Source organism: Melopsittacus undulatus, chromosome 4 (genome assembly GCF_012275295.1).
Source record: "Melopsittacus undulatus isolate bMelUnd1 chromosome 4, bMelUnd1.mat.Z, whole genome shotgun sequence".
Lineage (NCBI taxonomy): Eukaryota > Metazoa > Chordata > Aves > Psittaciformes > Psittaculidae > Melopsittacus > Melopsittacus undulatus.
This window is the reverse complement of record NC_047530.1, coordinates 12,862,504-12,880,167: the sequence shown is the minus strand read 5'-3', so window position 1 is coordinate 12,880,167 and position 17,664 is coordinate 12,862,504. Positions and strand designations below refer to the sequence as shown.

The window sequence follows — 17,664 nt, the reverse complement described above, 5'->3', positions numbered from 1 at the left end:
ATCGCCCCCAAGATGGCGGCGGCGGCGCTGCTGCGGCAGCGGGCGGGCAGCGGCGGGGCCGGGGCGCTGTGGCGAGCCCAGCGCCGCCAGCGCAGGTGAGGCCGCGGGGCGGGCGCGGGAGGCGGCCCTGCCAGAGCCTCCCCTGCCCGTGGCCCCTCAGCTCTGCCCTCACGGCGGGAGGGCGGCCATGAGGCTGCCGGGACCGGGGATGCACTGCTCCCTCAGAGCCCGGGCGGGAGGAGGGCTGCCCTGCGGGCGGGCAGCCGGGCGCGTCCCTGCCGGCACCCTGCGGGTGGGCTCACTGCCTGCTTGTCTGTGTGTGTGTGTGTGTGCAGCACCTTCGACGTGGTGGTGGTGGGCGCAGGAATCGTGGGGCTGGCCTCGGCCCGGGAGCTCGTCAGGCGGCATCCCTCACTCACCTTCGCCGTGCTGGAGAAGGAGCAGGAGCTGGGTATGGTGCCGTGTCCTCCTCACCCGGGTGTGCTCGGGTTCACTGGCTGTCAGTCTGTCAGAAGTACTTTTCCAAAGGGCACCCTCGCCAAAAACCGCAGTACTTTGTGATCATGCCTGTAAAGGGAATCCTAGAATCACAGAGTTGTTGGGGTTGGAAGGATCTTAAAACTCATCCAGTTCCAACCCCTTGCCACAGTTTGCCCCGTTGCTGTTTTGGGCAAAGTCTATGCCTGTCAACTGTCAGAACCGTAAACCACAGTCATATGCCCTGTGATTCTGGATATCACTGTATATGCTGTGCAAAGTGGTGTTAACTTGCATGGGAGGCAATTTATCAGAGGTGAAGAACTCTAGATATTTGGGAAGATGGTCACTAGTTATTGGCTCAGAATTAACTACAGTAAAACAGCACAGATCTCAGTCTTGTCTGCTTACACAGGAAATCTTGAGGCATTCTTCACTGGGTCATCCGTCCTGGCTTTGAAATAAGAAAGAATAATCCCGGTTGCTACATTGGAAGCTTTTCTGGCTCACTGAACTACAAGCACAGTTTCACCATAAGCAGTCTTTTCACACAAAGTGCTTATGCAGATAGGCAGCCACTCAGGGTAGGCAGGAACAACCCCAAGGGATCATGTCAGTGGCTAATGCAAAATAATACCAGTGAGCCCAAGGTCTTGCTTTAAATAGCTCTATCAGCCAGGCTGCAAACTGGTCTTGAGGTGTTACATGTGTGGTATGAAGTGGCTTTTTATAATAAGATGGGATGTACATTAGGTCACCTACCAGCACATCCCAAGAAATTGTGGATTGTGTGGATGTTATGTCAGATGAGGCCTTTAAGGATGCATTTCATTTAAAAAATGGAATTTCTTAACATTCATTTGAGCATGTACAAAATTGTGGTTGATTGGCCTGCAAGTGTAGCTCTTAGAGGAAAAACTTGTGATTGGCTTTTATTCTGCCTGTTGATTCAACACACTGCAAGCTGTGATGGTTTATTATTAACTAGGTCTTGCTGTGTCAGTGTTTTTCTAGCCTTTTGAGACCAAGGGAGGAATTGGATTTGCTGTGCAGTTACCTTATATGAGCATCTATTTTAACACTCATTTAGTGCAGGACCTTACTCTTCTGACAGCTGAGGTAATTAAAATATGAACTAATACTGGAAACATGCATTTTAACAGCATACTTTTCTTACTATCCAGCTCATCACCAGAGTGGACATAACAGTGGCGTGATTCACAGTGGAATTTACTACACACCTGGATCTCTGAAAGCTAAGCTGTGTGTAGAGGGAGCAGCCCTCTGCTACGAGTACTGTGACCAGAAGGGAATACCATATAAGCAGTGTGGGAAGGTATAGGAACTGCTGTGCATTCTTATTGTACATTTGGAAACTGAGACTGTATAATGTAATGTTACAATCCATAGCAGAGGCCTGGTTGTGGTCTTTCTCCCAAGACATGACTTTCTGCAACACTAGTTTCAGAATGAAAGTGCCTTTTTGTTTTCTTCTTTCCAGCAATTCAAATTGGTTTCTTTTCTGGACCTAAATAATAATTCTCCTTATCTGTGGGCTGAGATGAACTATCCCAGGTAATGGTGGAAGCCAGGCCCCATGGAAGAACACCTGTGTAGCTCCAAAGAGCACAAAGTCTCAGTATGTGCATACCTTATTTCCTGGCATATCAGACTCTGAAAAGACTTGAAAACAGATCCAGATGTGACCCAGCTACATGCATTTATGCCATGTTATATCCACCTAACACAACCTGAAATGCTGGGGACAGAAGAGCAGCTGTACTGATTCACTTGGGGTCTACCCAACCCTGTAACCAATTTCTGGAAGTTTCTGGAGAGACCGAGGAAAGAATGAGAACAGGACAAGCAAATTATTAATTCTTCCAGCTTCCAATTATTTTCAGCTCAGATAATTTTCTGAGCCTGATGTATTTTGTCTGTGGTGACTCTCAATGGTTTTCTAAGTGTTTTTCAATTAAAAGCTTTTGCATCAGAGCATACTTTGATGAGCAGCTCCACAGATCAACAACCCACTGCATCATTTTGCACCTGGTTCCTGTAGGCTGCATCTGATAGCCCCTACACCTTGTGTTAGAAAAGCTCATGAACAGTTGATCTGTGCTCACAATCTCTAAGTTGCACATAATTTCATATCCCCTTCTCCCTTCCAGCTGGTGAGTCTTTAGAGAAGCTTATCATGACTCTCCTTATCCTGGCTTTGTTCTCTGACCCATTCATGGTTTAATGCATCTTTGATACAAGATAAGGACCACGATTGTGCACAGCTTTCAAAATGTGGTCAGACTGTGGGGTTTTTTTTTCAGAGAAATAGTATTATTTGTATTATCCTCTATCCTCACCCTCATTTTTCCTGACATTCAATTTAGGGTTTTCCAGATGTCACTAGGCATTGAGTTGATGTTTCCATAGGACTATCTATCCTTACCGCAACATCTTGGTCCTGAGTAATAACTTTTAACTTGAATTCAGCATTTTATACCTGAGGCTAAGACTACTTTTTCTATGATCACCATTTCACATTTATATGCATTGAATTTCATCTGCCATTTTCAGTTGCTCATTCACCTTGGAAGGTCTTCTGCAGTTCTTTACAGTCAGCTCTTCTCAGAACCATCTCGAGCCGCTTTAAACCATCACCTGACTTTCTCACCTCCCTGGCTGCCCCTTTCAAGGTTGCTCATAAACATCTTGGACCTCCTAAACCTTTCTCTTTTATAAGTGCAATGCAGACTCTATCTGGTGTGATGAGCGTTACTGCAAGTCCCCCTAGCTCAGAACGCATGGGTAGCTGGGTGCAGATCTCACCAGCTCTGTGGTGCAAAGCAGAAATCCCTGGACGTGGCAGTGTTGATGGGCCTGCACCACTGCGGGTGGTGTTTGTCCCGGCCAGGCTGTGCTCCCTCCACGGCAGCTCTGGTCACAAGATGGCACTGTGGATTTGTACAGCAATACACTTGATGTGGCAAGCCTGCGCTGAGCTCAAAGCTGAAGACGGCAGACTTGCTCTGTAGGTGTAAATACGAGCTTGGATAAGATTAGCCGACCCAGCAGCATTGTTGGTCCTTTGCTGACTATAAATTTGTTACTTCCTCATCGCCTTTCCCGGCAGTGTTTATTCCAGGAAAGATGATGGTGAGGCTTTACAGCAAGTTCTACAGAAAACAGCCCCAGGTTTGGAGAACTTAGTGGCTTCTCAATACAGAATTGTCTGTGTTGTCAGACTTGAGCTAAGACCTGGAAATAGCAAGGTCTGTGCAAACCTGACACAGATAATTCATAGCCTGGATAAATCTCTTGTGGTAGTTGTGAGCTAACTACATGGTTAAGTGATACAATACAGTTCAGACACCATGTCAGAACACGTCATTACTCTGTTATCGAGACTGTTTGAGATTTGTACAACTTGGGTTAGTTCAGTTTTATTTCTGGAAGAATCCCAGTGTCTCTTTAAAATAATATTCTCTTCTTTCACATTGAGATTTGTAGTCTCGTGGTGCTTTTAGCAAACATTATCCATTGATAGTAGCTTAAGCTACAGTTTAACATTTGTTTTTCACTCTCCTTAATGCTTTCTTAGCAATAACTGGTATTTATAGAATCTTGTGCAACTAATGGCACAAATCACATTTCTCCCTCCTTGAATTATAATTCACTGTTCACTTACTCACTATTGTTTGCTTGTTAGCTTGGGCTTGATGCCAGACCTGAACTGGCTGTGTGTGTTTTGCTTACTGCTGTGCCTTGTTATCTTTTCTGAAGCTAATTGTAGCTGTTGAACAAGATGAAATTCCAAGACTCCAAGCTCTCTACAAAAGAGGGCTGCAGAACAATGTCCCAGGTCTGAAACTGATTGGAACAAAAGAAATACAAGCAAAAGAACCCTTCTGCAGGGTAAGGGATTTGCATTTTTTTAATTACCATGTAAGATCTCAGTCTCTCAGGTGACATTTTTTAACTTAACATAAATATGTTTCTGGTCCTAAGGTAATTCGCATGGGGGACAAGTTTAAAAGAGCCTGAAAACTCAGAATAAATATAATTGTCAACAAAAATAAATGTATCCATTTATTTCTGGAACTTTTTACCTCAGCCCAATCCTTCACATGCATCTGTCATTACATACACATCAGACCAGGTCTAACATAACATAAGGTGATGCTGTAGAATCATTGGTGACACTTTCACCCCAGGTTTCTCCTTCTCACCTCTTTCCGTTACTTGTCGGTTCATAATTCATTAGTTCTCTATATGATGAAGGCATAAAGAATTACTGCTGCTTTAATTTCACATAAGGCACTGGCTGGATCCTAAGAGCCAGCATTCACAAACTGGAGAGCAAGCAATCTATTTCACTTGCAGCCTACAAAAAGAATTAGGCTTATAAAACTCAAAGTAGGAGACTCTAGAGTCCCTTAGCCTTCTGCAGGGCTGAATTTATAGGTAAATGGACAGAGCCTACAAGTTGCTCAAACTTCATTCTGTTCCCAGCTTTACACAGAGGTGTCCTCCCTGATGTATGTGATCAGAAACAAAACCAACCAATCAACCAAAAAGCTCAGCCCAAACCAAACAAAACAGTTCTCCTACCAATGATGATTTTTAAACTTTTATTGGTATTATTCTCTCTTTTTTTTGTTTTAATTTTATCTGTAATTGTTCCCACTTCAGAGTTCAAGGCCAGGTTGGATGAGGCTTTGAGCAACCTGGTCTAGTGGAAGGTGTGGCAGGGGTGTTGGAACTGGGTGATGTTAAGGTACCTTTCCAACCCAAATCGGTCTCTGATTCTCTTTGCAGGTGCTTGCTTGTATGTTTTTGTGGTTGATAGGCAGATTTGTCTTTGCCCAGGGTAGAGCTGCTCCATCTGAGATTATGCTGAGATGATTCTGCTCCTTCCCATTAAAATTATTTACCATACAGTAAAGCTTGATAATACAGCTTCCACACATAAGTGCAGATTGTGATTAAGCCAATTTCAATCCAGTTGCTTCCTGGATTGAAATGGTGGTGGTTGTGTAGCACTTCTCAGCCTGTTTATTTTCACAGCAGGGGAAATGTGGGTAGTTTATGGAATACAGACTTGTTGTTTAGTGTATCTTTGGTTGAAAGGAAAACCTGGATATAAATTCCCTGTGTTGTTTCATCTGACAGCTTGCTATTGTTGTTGCTGCATTGCTGCATGACTCTGCTTGTGAATGGTTATAGGTACAGGCAAATTTTCTGGGGAGGAATCTTTTTATTTTTTTTTCTTGTAAACATTTTATATCCACTCCTTAAAACATTCTTTGCTTGTTCAAGATCCAGCTGAGCATTTTCTTCTGCAAATGAGTAGATTCAGATGGGTCTTTTTTAATTTACCTTGGTTTAATGAGCTGAGTCCTATCCTTGTAAGCAAACAGCACTTGAATGGTGGTATCATAGAATCACAGAATGATAGAAAGGTTTTGGTTGTCAAGGACTTTAAAAACCACCCACTTCAACCCCCTCTGCCATGGGAAGGGATACCTTCCATTAGACCAGGTGGCTCAAAGCCCCTGGTCTAATAGGACTTTGAACACTGACAGGAATGGGGCAGCCACAGCTTCTCTGGGCAACCTCTGCCAGTGCCTCCCCACCCTCACAGTGAAGAACTTCTTCCTTATATCTAATCTAAATCTCCCCTCTTTCAGTTTAAAGCCATTTCTCATTGTTCTGTCATTGCAGGACCTTGTAAAAATCCCTCTCCAGATTTCTTGTCAGCCCCTTTGAAGCTGCTCTAAGGTCTCCCCAGAGCCCTCTGTTCTGCAGGCTGAACAACCCTAGCTCTCTCAGCCTGTCTATCAGGTGGAAAAAAAGGTTTTATAGAATCATAGAATAGTTAGGGTTGGAAAGGACCTTAATATCATCTAGTTCCAACCCACCAGCCATGGGCAGGGACACCTCACACTAAACCATGTCACCCAAGGCTTCGTCCAACCTGGCCTTGAACACTGCCAGGAATGGAGCATTCACAACCTCCCTGGGCAACCCATTCCAGTGCCTCACCACCCTAACAGTTAAGAATTTCTTCCTTATATCCAATCTAAACTTCCCCTGTTTAAGTTTTAGCCTTTTACCCCTTGTCCTATCACTACGTTCCCTAATGAAGAGTCCCTCCTCAGCATCCCTATAGCCCTGCTTTAGATACTGGGAGGCTGCTATGAGGTCTCCACACAGCCTTCTCTTCTCCAGACTGAACATCCCCAACTTTCTCAGCCTATCTTCATACAGGAGGTGCTCCAGTCCCCTGATCATCCTCATGGCTCTCCTCTGCGTTTGTTCCAACAGTTCCATGTCCTTTATGTTGAGGACACCAGAACTGTACACAGTATTCCAAGTGCAGTGTCCCGAGGGCAGAGTAGAGGGGCCAACCATTCTGGTTGTCTTGGGCATGTGAATGGCACCTGCTATTGTAGTACCTGAGTGGCTGTCAATCTTTTAATGTAGTTATATTTGCAGCATCTCTCAGAGATAAAGTAGTGCTACTATCCTTATCTGATAGTCAGAACTAGGAAAATATTGTGATGACATCTACCATGATAAAAGTAATGTGAGAAACTGAAAAAACCTCTTCTGAGTAAACATAGTAAAGCATCTCTAAGAAACATTAAGAATTATAGCTACACACTGGGCTTGATCCTTGCTTTCTGCTAAGACAAGTGTAGGCTGTTGCCTAAATAAGAAGGGACTTTTCTCTTTGATGTGCAGTGCAGTGTTGCACCCTGGCTAGATTGTATGTTTTAGCCTTGCAAGAGGCGCTGTCAACAGCCATGCACCAGGTAGAGCTCCCAAGTGACCATTTGAAGGTGGAATTGCATAGTGAAAAATAATAAGTAGCTATTAGCTGAAGCCAAGGCTGAGTAACCTGTTTTATCATTAAGTGCTTTGTTGAGGAAACTGCATTATGCTGTAGTCACATGATCATAGTCCACCATAAGTAGTTTGCCAGCAAACACTAACACTGGAGCTGGCATGTGGAGAGGCTAGGAACAAGCAGACAGGGATGGGGGGCAGCAGGACTCCTTTCTCCATTGCAGTGTGCATCATTCCAGATGTAATAGTCTCTTGTATTGAATATCAAAGTCCACATACAGCCTTCACTGTTCTTATGTATCTTAATATTATTTCAGGGTCTGATGGCCCTCGATTCTCCATATACTGGCATTGTGAATTATAAACAAGTGGCACAGTCCTATGCAGCAGACTTCCGGGAAGCAGGTGGGATGATCTTCACTGATTTTGAAGTTACAAACATGGAGATGGCTAAAGAAAGTTCTTCGGAAAGTGCAGATGGTAAGGCAGGGGTTTTTTCCTCCATTTACAACAATCCTGCCAAAGATTTTATTGAAAACACATTTGTTTTAACTGAAATGACATTTCTGAACCTTTCTGTCTTGTGGGGATGAGACAAAACTTAAAACTATGTTAGTGAGATTATTGAGGAAGCTCACTGTTTTGTTTTTTCTTCAGGCAGGTCACCCTTCAGTGGGAGCATTTAAAGCTGGTGGAACAATATGATAGTAAAAGTGAGGGAAAAAGTTACCTCCTATTAAAATCAGATTTAGCTTAATATTGCATTTATATTCTTGTAATAGTGCTTTATCCTGGAAGGCAGGTTGGATCTGTGCTGGTACACATATGGAAGAATAAAAAACCTGTGTTAATTCATACAGCTATGTCCAACATCAGTTACATGCAACAGTGGTTGCTCATTAGCTTGAAGATATTCCAGTGGAAGAAACCTTCATTGTGACAAGCTGCTTGTTCTGTCAGTTTTCTGTTATGTGTTTGATTAATTCCTTCTCTTGTCTAATTCTGTGACAGGACTGAAATACCCAGTCATTGTTCGGAACTCAAAGGTGAGAACAAAGCTTAAGATTTAATTGTTTTATTGGAAGCTGTTTCTCCTTTTCGTAAGAATTTTTGCTGAGTCCTGGTGGATTATTCAGCTCTCTAGAAAAAGTTAAAAGATGCTGTTCAGTAACATGATCACTGTCATCTAGGACTGCTTCAATAAAAAACTGCAGTCAATTCTTTATTGGTTTAATTCTTGGGGGTCCAACATAAGTGTGTGGACATGTTGGAGCAAGTCCAGAGGGGGACATGAAAATGCTCAGGGGAATGGAGCACCTAATCTAAATCTCCCCTCTTGCAGTTCATAGCCGTTCCCCCTTGTCCTATCTACATGTCCTTGTAAAAAGTCTCTCTCCAGATTTCTTGTTGGCCCCTTTACGTACTGGAAACTGCCCTAAGGTCTCACCAGAGCCTTCTCCAGGCTGAATAACCCCATCTCGCTCAGCCTGTCTTCACTGAAGAGGTGCAACAGTCCTCAGAACATCTTTGTGGCCTCCTCTGGACTCGCTCCAACAAGTCCACATTCTTATTTTGGGGGCCCAGAGCTGGACGTAGTACTGCAGGTGGAGTCTTACAAGAGTGGAGCAAAGGGGGAGAATATTACAAATGAAACAAATATTTCACCCTCCTTCTGAAAACATTTGGTTTTCTTTCTGACCTTGACTCATTTTCTTCCAAAACTTGTAGGTGATGGGTGGTTTTTTTTAGTAGGTACATTGAATTGTTGTGTGTTTTATGTTTTTTGTTTTTCCCCAGGGTGAGGAAATCTACTGTCGGCACATTGTGACCTGTGCAGGACTTTATTCAGACCACCTGTCTGAGATCAGTGGCTGCAGCCCTGAACCTCGTATTGTACCCTTCCGTGGAGATTATTTGGTGCTAAAACCAGAAAAGTCTTACATGGTTAAAGGAAATATCTATCCAGTATGTATTCTCTTGTTTGTGTTTCCTGGTGTACTCTAAGAAATGCTAAAACTACAGAAATAAGGGCAGTATTTAATGGTTATTTCTGTGCAGAGAGTGATGTGGGTGTACATTCAGTTGCCTTCTGACACTACAGCTTGTTTTTGTTGATTCTTGAGGAACAGGTAGAAGTACCACGAGGGAAACTATTGCCAGTCTTTTTTGTTGTTGTTGTGTTTTTGTTGTGTTGGGGGTTTGTTGTTGTTATCTGGTTTTGGGTTTTTAATAGCAAAAGGATGAAACATATAGCATGATAGCCCCATGCCCACAAAAGCCTGGTGTTTTTCTGTTTTAAATCTGTAGACAGGATTCAGAAGTCAGTGAGGTACAACAGTAAATAACTAATTACTTAGACATAGGGTTTAATCTTGTGTGCTAATGCCCAAAGCTCAGATTTAGATACACACCTCTAATCATCATCTTTGAATTAGCTTTACTTTGTATGACAAAAAATGGACACAAGAAGGAAAAGGACAAGCTTTCTACCATTTAATATAGATAGTGTGGTGAAGGACATCAATCCCTGACAGAAAATGAAGTTGTCAAGCAAGAAGAGGGAATTTCTAGGGCAGCAGTTTAGTTAACTTATGCAGTACGTTGAAGTAATGCCTTTCAAATATGAACTTAGATTTCCCTGCTAAAGACTGGAGCAGGTCACCCTAGAAACATTGTGGAACCCTGGGCATTGGGAGTTTGTCTGATTTCATCTTACCTGGGAGTGATTGAAGATCCTGTCTTGAGATGTGAGAGAACGGCCTGGGATGTGTGGGTACTTTCCAGCCTTTTTCCATGGCTGTGTGAGGATAGCTTGTACCACTTGATTATTTTTGGGGGTTTTTCTGTTTTTATTTTTTTCCTTTTGTTATGGCCAGATAATGATAACAAGATTAGAAAATTGCATGATTCTTAGTAATATGTTACTGAAAATGTAATGTAGCTCATGGAATGGTTGCAATGAGCTGCAAAAGTTTTAAAATCGTATTTTAACAGGAAAATCAGTCACTGAATACAGAAAAGGAATATATCTTAAATCACTTTTCAATCATAACAGTATTGTTTTTTGAGAAATAGCCAGTACTTGCTTGTGTTCAGACTACAACACACTCACCTCTGTAGTCACCTCTTGTAAATAGCTAAAGATCAGTGCAAAAGGAGGTGTGCTTATTTCACACCTGTATCTGCATAGTGACAGCTTATTTCTGCTTCAGCCTCTGCACACAAGTACACTGTATTCTATTTGCAAACAAACCCAAAACTCCATTATTAGCATTCATCAGGCTTGCTAATGGCATGTTGTTTTGAGCCATACAGAATGATGAGGTTTTCCTAGTATTCTATAACCTATTTTATTGCAGTATAATTACTTCGGGTGAATAGCATTAGTGTGTTGTTGGTTTTGTTGTGGCTTGACTTATATCCTGAGAAATCGTGTGTACTTTTTTGTCCTGTTGTTTGTTTTGCAGTCTTACTTGGCCCTGCTCAGTTCTTCATTGGTTTAAATTAGTTATTTGCTATAACTGCACAATTACTGAGCAGAAAAACCTACACAGGAGCCAACTGTCTGATTCTATGACTTGAATTTTCTTGTAGTGATTGGAAATAAAATGGCAAACTTACTTTTTTACTTTTTCATTTGAGAATAGTTATTTCCATTTATTCAGATGACAAGTCCTTTACTGTGTAAACAGCTCTACTTTTCTTCTCACAAATGTTTTCCGTGTTTCCTGGATGAGTTTGTTGACCTTAAGTGGTCGCATGGCTGTTCCTTTTACCTTGTTTGTAACAGCTGTAATAACTTTTGTATCTCTCTTTAGGTTCCCAATCCTCGGTTCCCTTTTCTGGGTTTTCACTTCACACCAAGAATGGACGGCAGTGTGTGGCTTGGTCCTAATGCAGTATTAGCCTTTAAGAGAGAGGGCTACAAATTGTTTGACTTCAACACTGGAGACTTTTTAGATGCTGTATCGTACAGGTAATATCTTGTCTTTTTGACTGCTGAACACAGTTATTTTCATATCATTAGATGTCAGCTTGCGACTCCATGGAAGCTAGTTGTTGTCCAAAAAACTGCTTTTACCAAGCTTTTTTGTATTTTTAAAGACAGATATGCTGATGAGGGCAGACTTCTTCAAGACACTTGACTTGATGTGATCTAATATTTTAATTTTCATAAATTACCAAGACATGTCTCAGCTGGTCTGAGAATGTGCCTGCTCATTGGAAGGTACTGGTCAGCCATGTTGCTGCTACTAGAGCTCTTCCAGGATAGGTTTTTGTCCAATGCAGTGTAATAATTTAGTCAGCCTTGACAGCATGATTCAAATACTTGCGGAAGATGCTTAGAAGAGGAACACAGAGTGGTCTGAATTGCCATGTTAAGCTTTATCAGACCATCAGTATACATTTAAAAAATGTCCAAATGCCAAAGTAATAATGTTAAGGGCCATGAATGGAGGCCAGGAAGTTGTCTTAGAAAGCATGTTAGAGAAACTGGGAATCATTGCCAAATTGCAAGCACAAATGAACAGAGTATCTCTGGAAGTTGAGAAAAATTTTGCTTCTTTATGAGAAGCTGAAAGGACCATGACAAAGTGTTCCGTTTTAGAAATTAGACTTGAAATAGTAAATGTTGGGGAGATCCAAGGAGAGGCAGGTTAAAGAACTGCAAAGCACCTTTCTGGCAAACAGCTCAACTTAATGCAGTTTTTAAAGAGTTGAAAGCATAGTGATTACTGTCTGTAGAATTTTATACTGGAAGACTTGAGGAAAGCAAAGCAAGGAAACAAGATTTGCAAAGACATAGCAAGATTCGTTGGCCGAAAACTAAAGAGTTTTGGAGTGTGGCAATCTTGTCAGAATGATTGTGGGAAAAAAAAAGCTCAAGCAGTATGTCTGCCTTCCTTCAAGCACATGGGATTTCAGTCTCTTGCGATTTGACTGGACCAGAGAAAAATCCTGGGCACAGAAAGGACTGGAGTTCATAGTTAATTCTCAGAGAAAGAATGTAAAGGCAGTACACCTCTGTAAGCAAGGTTTGTTGAAGCAGGGAAGGACAAATGTATATTTCTCAAGTAGAAAGCATGATCAGATTACTGATGTTGGGAATGGGAACTTTAGCCATGTAGTTGGATTTGATACCATCTTAGTGTTAGTTTGACGTGGCTGCATTCATTCTGGAAGATTTGTTCTTACCGCAGTTATTTTTTCTCTCTACAGTGGGCTGTGGAAGCTCATGCTAAGAAACGTGCCTTACGGACTGAGTGAAGTGTACAGAGCATGTTTCCTGAGTGCACAGGTGAAGCAACTGCAGAAGTTCATCCCTGAGGTCACTGTCAATGATGTACTCAGGTAAAGAAAACTTTTCTTGTTAAATACACCCAGTGTTGCTACATTGTTAAATCTCTTCTTTTTTAAGGGTAGCAAAGGTAGTATTAGCTTACTCCCTCCATCAAAATATGCTACCAAAGCATTGAAGCATTTCCATACTTTACACAGGAAGGCCTTTTGTGTTTGCTTGTGTACAGGCAAGTTTGATGAATATGTGTGTGACTTTCTGCACCCTGCATAGGCTGAAATTCACAGTTGTGACATATTCACCAAAAAGCAAGACACTTTGTCCTGGTGACACATTCAGTAGAGTGAACATAATCTGAGTTCACAAAGAAAGCAAAACACTGATGAAATTCAGAGAAGTCAGACTGAGTTGCTACTGGGTGAATATTGACTTAGTTTCATCATCTCAATAAAATGATATTCAGCTTCTTACTGTGTGGAGAGAGAAAACAATCCAGGGGAGTTTATAAATGCTAAGGAACTGAAGAGACTTGTGAGGAAAGATGAGGTAGATCTAACTCTCCAAACATTTGCAGGGAGAAAATCCAGAATAAGAAAAGCTTGAGCACAGTAAAAGGGAGTTATCCAGTTCAGGCACTATACCACTGGCATGAAATTCGTGTTTGACAAGGCTTGCTATTTCAAAACAAAGGGAAGGGTTTCCGTTTTGAAAAGACAGGACATGTTTGTGTTTGTGGGGAGGAGAGTATCTTCACAACCAGGAAAGATACAGAAGAACCTCTGCTTGGCTACCTGCCCTCATTTTACAGTAATGACTGCAAGACATCTCCTACTCTGCGTCACAAGTGTTAAACTTCCTTGTGCTCCCTCAGAAGCCTCACTGGGCTTTGACTGCATGGTCCGCCTTTCTTATTGTTTGCCTGGGCATATTTACAAGGTCATGATTGATTTCCTGACTTCAGAAAATATTTCTTTCTATTGGTGAGCTCCTCCTTTATTTTGCAGGGGTCCATCTGGAGTGAGAGCTCAAGCATTGGACAGTGATGGAAATTTGGTAGATGACTTTGTATTTGATGGAGGCAGTGGAGATCTTGGAAGCAGAATTCTTCATGTCAGAAATGCCCCTTCTCCTGCTGCTACCTCCTCCCTTGCCATTGCAAAAATGATCGCAGATGAAGTGAAGCGAAGGTTTGAATTGTGAATGATTGACAGGTGTAGTGGGGTTTTATGCCTCTTGTATGTGTAGCATCTTGTCTGCATTGAATGAACTCCACAGCCTTTAATGACAAAGATAAAACAGGCAAAGTGTCACTTGCAAGACCAGCACTGGTATAGCAAACGCAGTATGTGAAACGTTTGCCTTTGCCAGCCTGCAGCTTCTCAGCTTCATGAATACAGGAGTTGTGGTGCCTGGTCAGGCCTGGTGTGGTACAGCCGTCTGCAGGAAAGAAACAAACAACCCTGTTCGCAGTAAAGGTTTGTTCACCCAAGCAGGAACAGCCTGTGGAGGGGCTGGTGCCACACGCAATGTGAGGGTCTCTTCAACCGTAGTGGGCCTTAAGTTGAAGCAGGAAAAGCCTCTGTGGTGGGGTTGCCCACACAGACTTCCCATTTCTCAGATCTGAACACTGCCTTCTTGTTGCTCTCTGGAGAGGTGGTTGGTCCTCTGAAAAACCACAGGCATGGAGTGGTTCTCTGTGTGCTTTGACTCTGACTCCATTTAAATTGGAGTCTACAGTCCCCTAGCTTACATTAAATTAATGGAGATAGAAGGATAAGCCCTGCTTAAAGGTTCTGTTGATATAGAATTAAGGGCTTTATCAGAGACTGAAAACAATATTCAGAGCCTTCTACATGAACATAGAGTATTTCGCAGTAAAATAAGCCTAACAAGGGATTACTAAATCCAAGTCAATTTAGATACTCAAGTCAGATATGCTATCTGATCACTGTCTGTATTTTTTTTATAAAGCTGAAATTAAAATGTATACATAAACAGTTATTTTGTATAACTGTTACACATTGTTAAACTGTTAAACATTTAACATAAAATGTTAAACATATATAAAATGTATAACATTGTTAAAATGTATACATAAAGAGTTATTCTGATCAGTGAAAGATCAGGAACTTTGATCTTCAGGGTTGGGTTTTTTTTCCATTTGAATACAAGTAATGCAAAAGGAGCTTATCTTTGTGCAGTATGTTGAGCAATCCAGTGGAAATGGTCTTTGTAAAGGCATATGTGAAGGGAGGGAAGCTACAGAAACCTGTCTTAATTGAGTCATGTTGCACACTGCTTCCTTTGGAGCCCAAACAGCAATGAGTCAGAAAGGCTCCCATTTTCCACAGGCCTGGCAAGAGGGGAGTGTAGAAAGTGCTGGTTACTCTTCTGGGCTCTTAATGATACTTGCAGTTTTATCAAAGATTCACCTGGAAGAGAGTCTTTGTGGAGACCTTGCTTTAAACTCAGGAGACATGTTCAGCAAGTTTGGTACTAAGCTAACTGAGTATCTTGGCATGTTCTGCATAATTGCTACAAAAAAGAATTATGTGGCCCCAGGGACAAAGTACTTGAGAATACTTTTAAAGTAGATGTTCACAGGATGTTGGGTAATACAGATAATTGTGGGTAGTTTGCTACCAGGCAATTTGCCATACTGGTTTGTTTTTTTTAAGTTATTTTCTGTGCTGCTTTGATGGGCATGAGGGAGTGTGTTAGCACAGGAGCTCAGGTGTGCTAGCTGATGTTTTTACTGTGCAGAGCTGAGCCACTTTTGAGAGAGAAAGGGCTTAGCCTATCTATATTTAACTTTACTTTTTCCTGGTGACATGTACTTTACCAGAAAAGTGACTCCTGTATAAGGACAACCTGGAAATTCAAGTAATAAGCCCTTCAAAGACAAGCTTTGGACATTATTCTTGGCCGTACCACTAGACAGATTCAGATATTCCGAAAGCTAAAATACCATACGGCTGTGTAAAAGTTGTCTTCACAATGGAACAATCATATCTTCACTCCCCACCAGAAGTGTTGCCTATCAACAGTAAATACTACAAAAGGATTGCAAAAGCAACTTCCTCCCACACGAGGTGTGGCCCTAACATGTATTAACAGAATAAAGAACATTAAAATGTAAAGCAGTCATATACTGTGGTGAATTGTAAGTCAGCACATTTAACTGGGCTTTTTTAACTCTAAGGAGATGATTATTTTGGAGCAGAGTTTAACTGAAGCTTTTAAATTATGAATCCTTATGTAGTGTTCTGTGAAATGTTTATATATCTGGAGATAAAGTTATAAACTTTTTTTAAAGGAATAACTTCAGAGAATTATGATAATGAAGCTTCAAACATAAATCTTGTTGCCCGCAAAGTGTGAAAATGTATGAATGTGTTTTCCAGAGGAGTCTAATTCACTTGAATGAAGCCACTGCACCTTTCTCTATTATGATTAAAATAATGGTTTGGGTTAGTTTCTTTTTTTAGTTGCTGTGAAGTCTGTGTATTTCTCCTGATTTACAGAAAAAAAGTTTCTTTGATAACTTGCTAATCCTCACCTGAATTAGGTAGGCTAATTCCTCTGTATAAGAGGAATTACTTTATTTGGGGGGAAACACATGACCAAACTTGTCTTCCTAAAGTGCCTGTATCTTATCTATGCTTATCACACTTCACAGCATTTTCTGACACCGGTATGTATGTGGCAGACAGAACTAGTCTTAAGCCTGACCTGGACCTGTAGTGGCACGTGGAATGGTAATTTTTGAAATTCTGAATAAATGCATCAGGACAGCTTTGGACAAACACAGTTTATTACACGAAAGTGTCCCCATAAAGTCAGTCCTAACCTGTGAGCAGAGTATGGCATATTGGATCATTTTGAAAATGCTGCAAAGGAATGACATAATGGCCCATGTCATGGCTTACTGGGTGGCTGCTCTTGGGAAAAGGAGTTCCTTTATGGTCTGTGTTGTGTCCACTCACCACTGCCACACCTCAGAGTAGTTCAGGCTGTCTGGAGAACAGAGAAGTGTCACATCCTGAAGAACGTGGCCATTTGGGGGCTGTGAAGGTGGGGATAGAGCGCTAAGTGAGGGGCTCACCTGACCTGCAACATCTGCTTCCAGGCTGGGCATCCTGGCTACCAGAACTGCAGGTTTGGAGATCTTACCACTGTTACCCTGAAGCAGCATTTGGGATTAGCTGTTTTCTTTCTGCTCAAGGTTTGGCTTTGATGAAAAAGCATCTTCCCACAAAAATATTTCATTGGAAACCTCCAAGACTGCCTTGATGTGTTTGGGAAGGTTAACACTACAGAGCAACAGGAGCTGCTGCTGCCTCTGCAAGGACATCTCTCTTCCAAGAAATCTGCCATAACAAAGAATCAAAATCCTCGTAGTAGAAAGACACTGATTTTTCTCATTTAATTTATACACTCCCTTTGTAGACCAGTCTTGCAAGGCGGGGGGTGGGGAATGTCTATAAGGAGTGAGATTTGATTACCATGCCATCAGAGGGGAAATGAATCATAGAATCCCAGAATGGTTTGAGTTGGAAGGGACATTAGAGATCATCAAGTTCCAACTCCTTGCCACAGGCAGTGACACCTCCCACTAGTCCAGGTTGCTCCAGCCTGGCCTTGAACACTTGCAGGGATGGGGCAGCCACAGCTCCTCTGGACTACCTGTGCCAGTGCCTCACCAGCCTCAGGGTGAAGAACTGTATCCTTTTCTTCCTAATAGCTAATCTAAATCTGACATCTGTCAATTTAAAGCCATCCCATCCTGTCCCTTCCCTACAGGCCCATGTCAAAAGTCCCTCTCCAGCTTTCTTGTCAGCCCCTTTAGGCACTGGAAGCTGCCTGGAGCCTCCTCTTCTCCAGGCTGAACAAGCCCAGCTCTCTCAGCCTGTCTCCATAGGTGCTCCAGCCCTCAGAGCATCTTTGTGGCCTCCTCTGGACTCGCTCCAATAGGTCCATGTTCTCTTGTGTTGGGGTCTCAGTGCTGAACACAGTACTGCAGGTGGGGTCTCACCAGA

At 42.2% G+C, this 17,664-nt stretch overlaps 1 protein-coding gene across 1 annotated transcript; it reads left to right on the top strand.

Annotated features, from left to right (window-relative positions):
* Window positions 1–6: 6 nt before the first annotated feature.
* On the top strand, window positions 7–16,112 carry L2HGDH (L-2-hydroxyglutarate dehydrogenase). The gene is made up of 10 exons (XM_034061366.1): window positions 7–95; window positions 336–451; window positions 1,662–1,813; window positions 4,258–4,389; window positions 7,644–7,806; window positions 8,338–8,372; window positions 9,124–9,291; window positions 11,145–11,302; window positions 12,547–12,678; window positions 13,630–16,112. Exons 1-10 carry the CDS (start codon window positions 13–15, stop codon window positions 13,823–13,825), a joined length of 1,335 nt encoding a protein of 444 aa, XP_033917257.1. The 5' UTR covers window positions 7–12; the 3' UTR covers window positions 13,826–16,112.
* The last annotated feature ends 1,552 nt before the right edge of the window (window positions 16,113–17,664 follow it).

What these genes read in the sequence shown, in the direction of transcription:
- L2HGDH (XM_034061366.1), top strand. Translation starts at nt 13, where the DNA reads ATGGCGGCGGCGGCGCTGCTGCGGCAGCGGGCGGGCAGCGGCGGGGCC. An exon ending in TTCTTCGGAAAGTGCAGATG is followed by an intron (nt 7,807 to 8,337) that starts GTAAGGCAGGGG and finishes ATTCTGTGACAG; the next exon opens with GACTGAAATACCCAGTCATT. An exon ending in TTAAAGGAAATATCTATCCA is followed by an intron (nt 9,292 to 11,144) that starts GTATGTATTCTC and finishes ATCTCTCTTTAG; the next exon opens with GTTCCCAATCCTCGGTTCCC.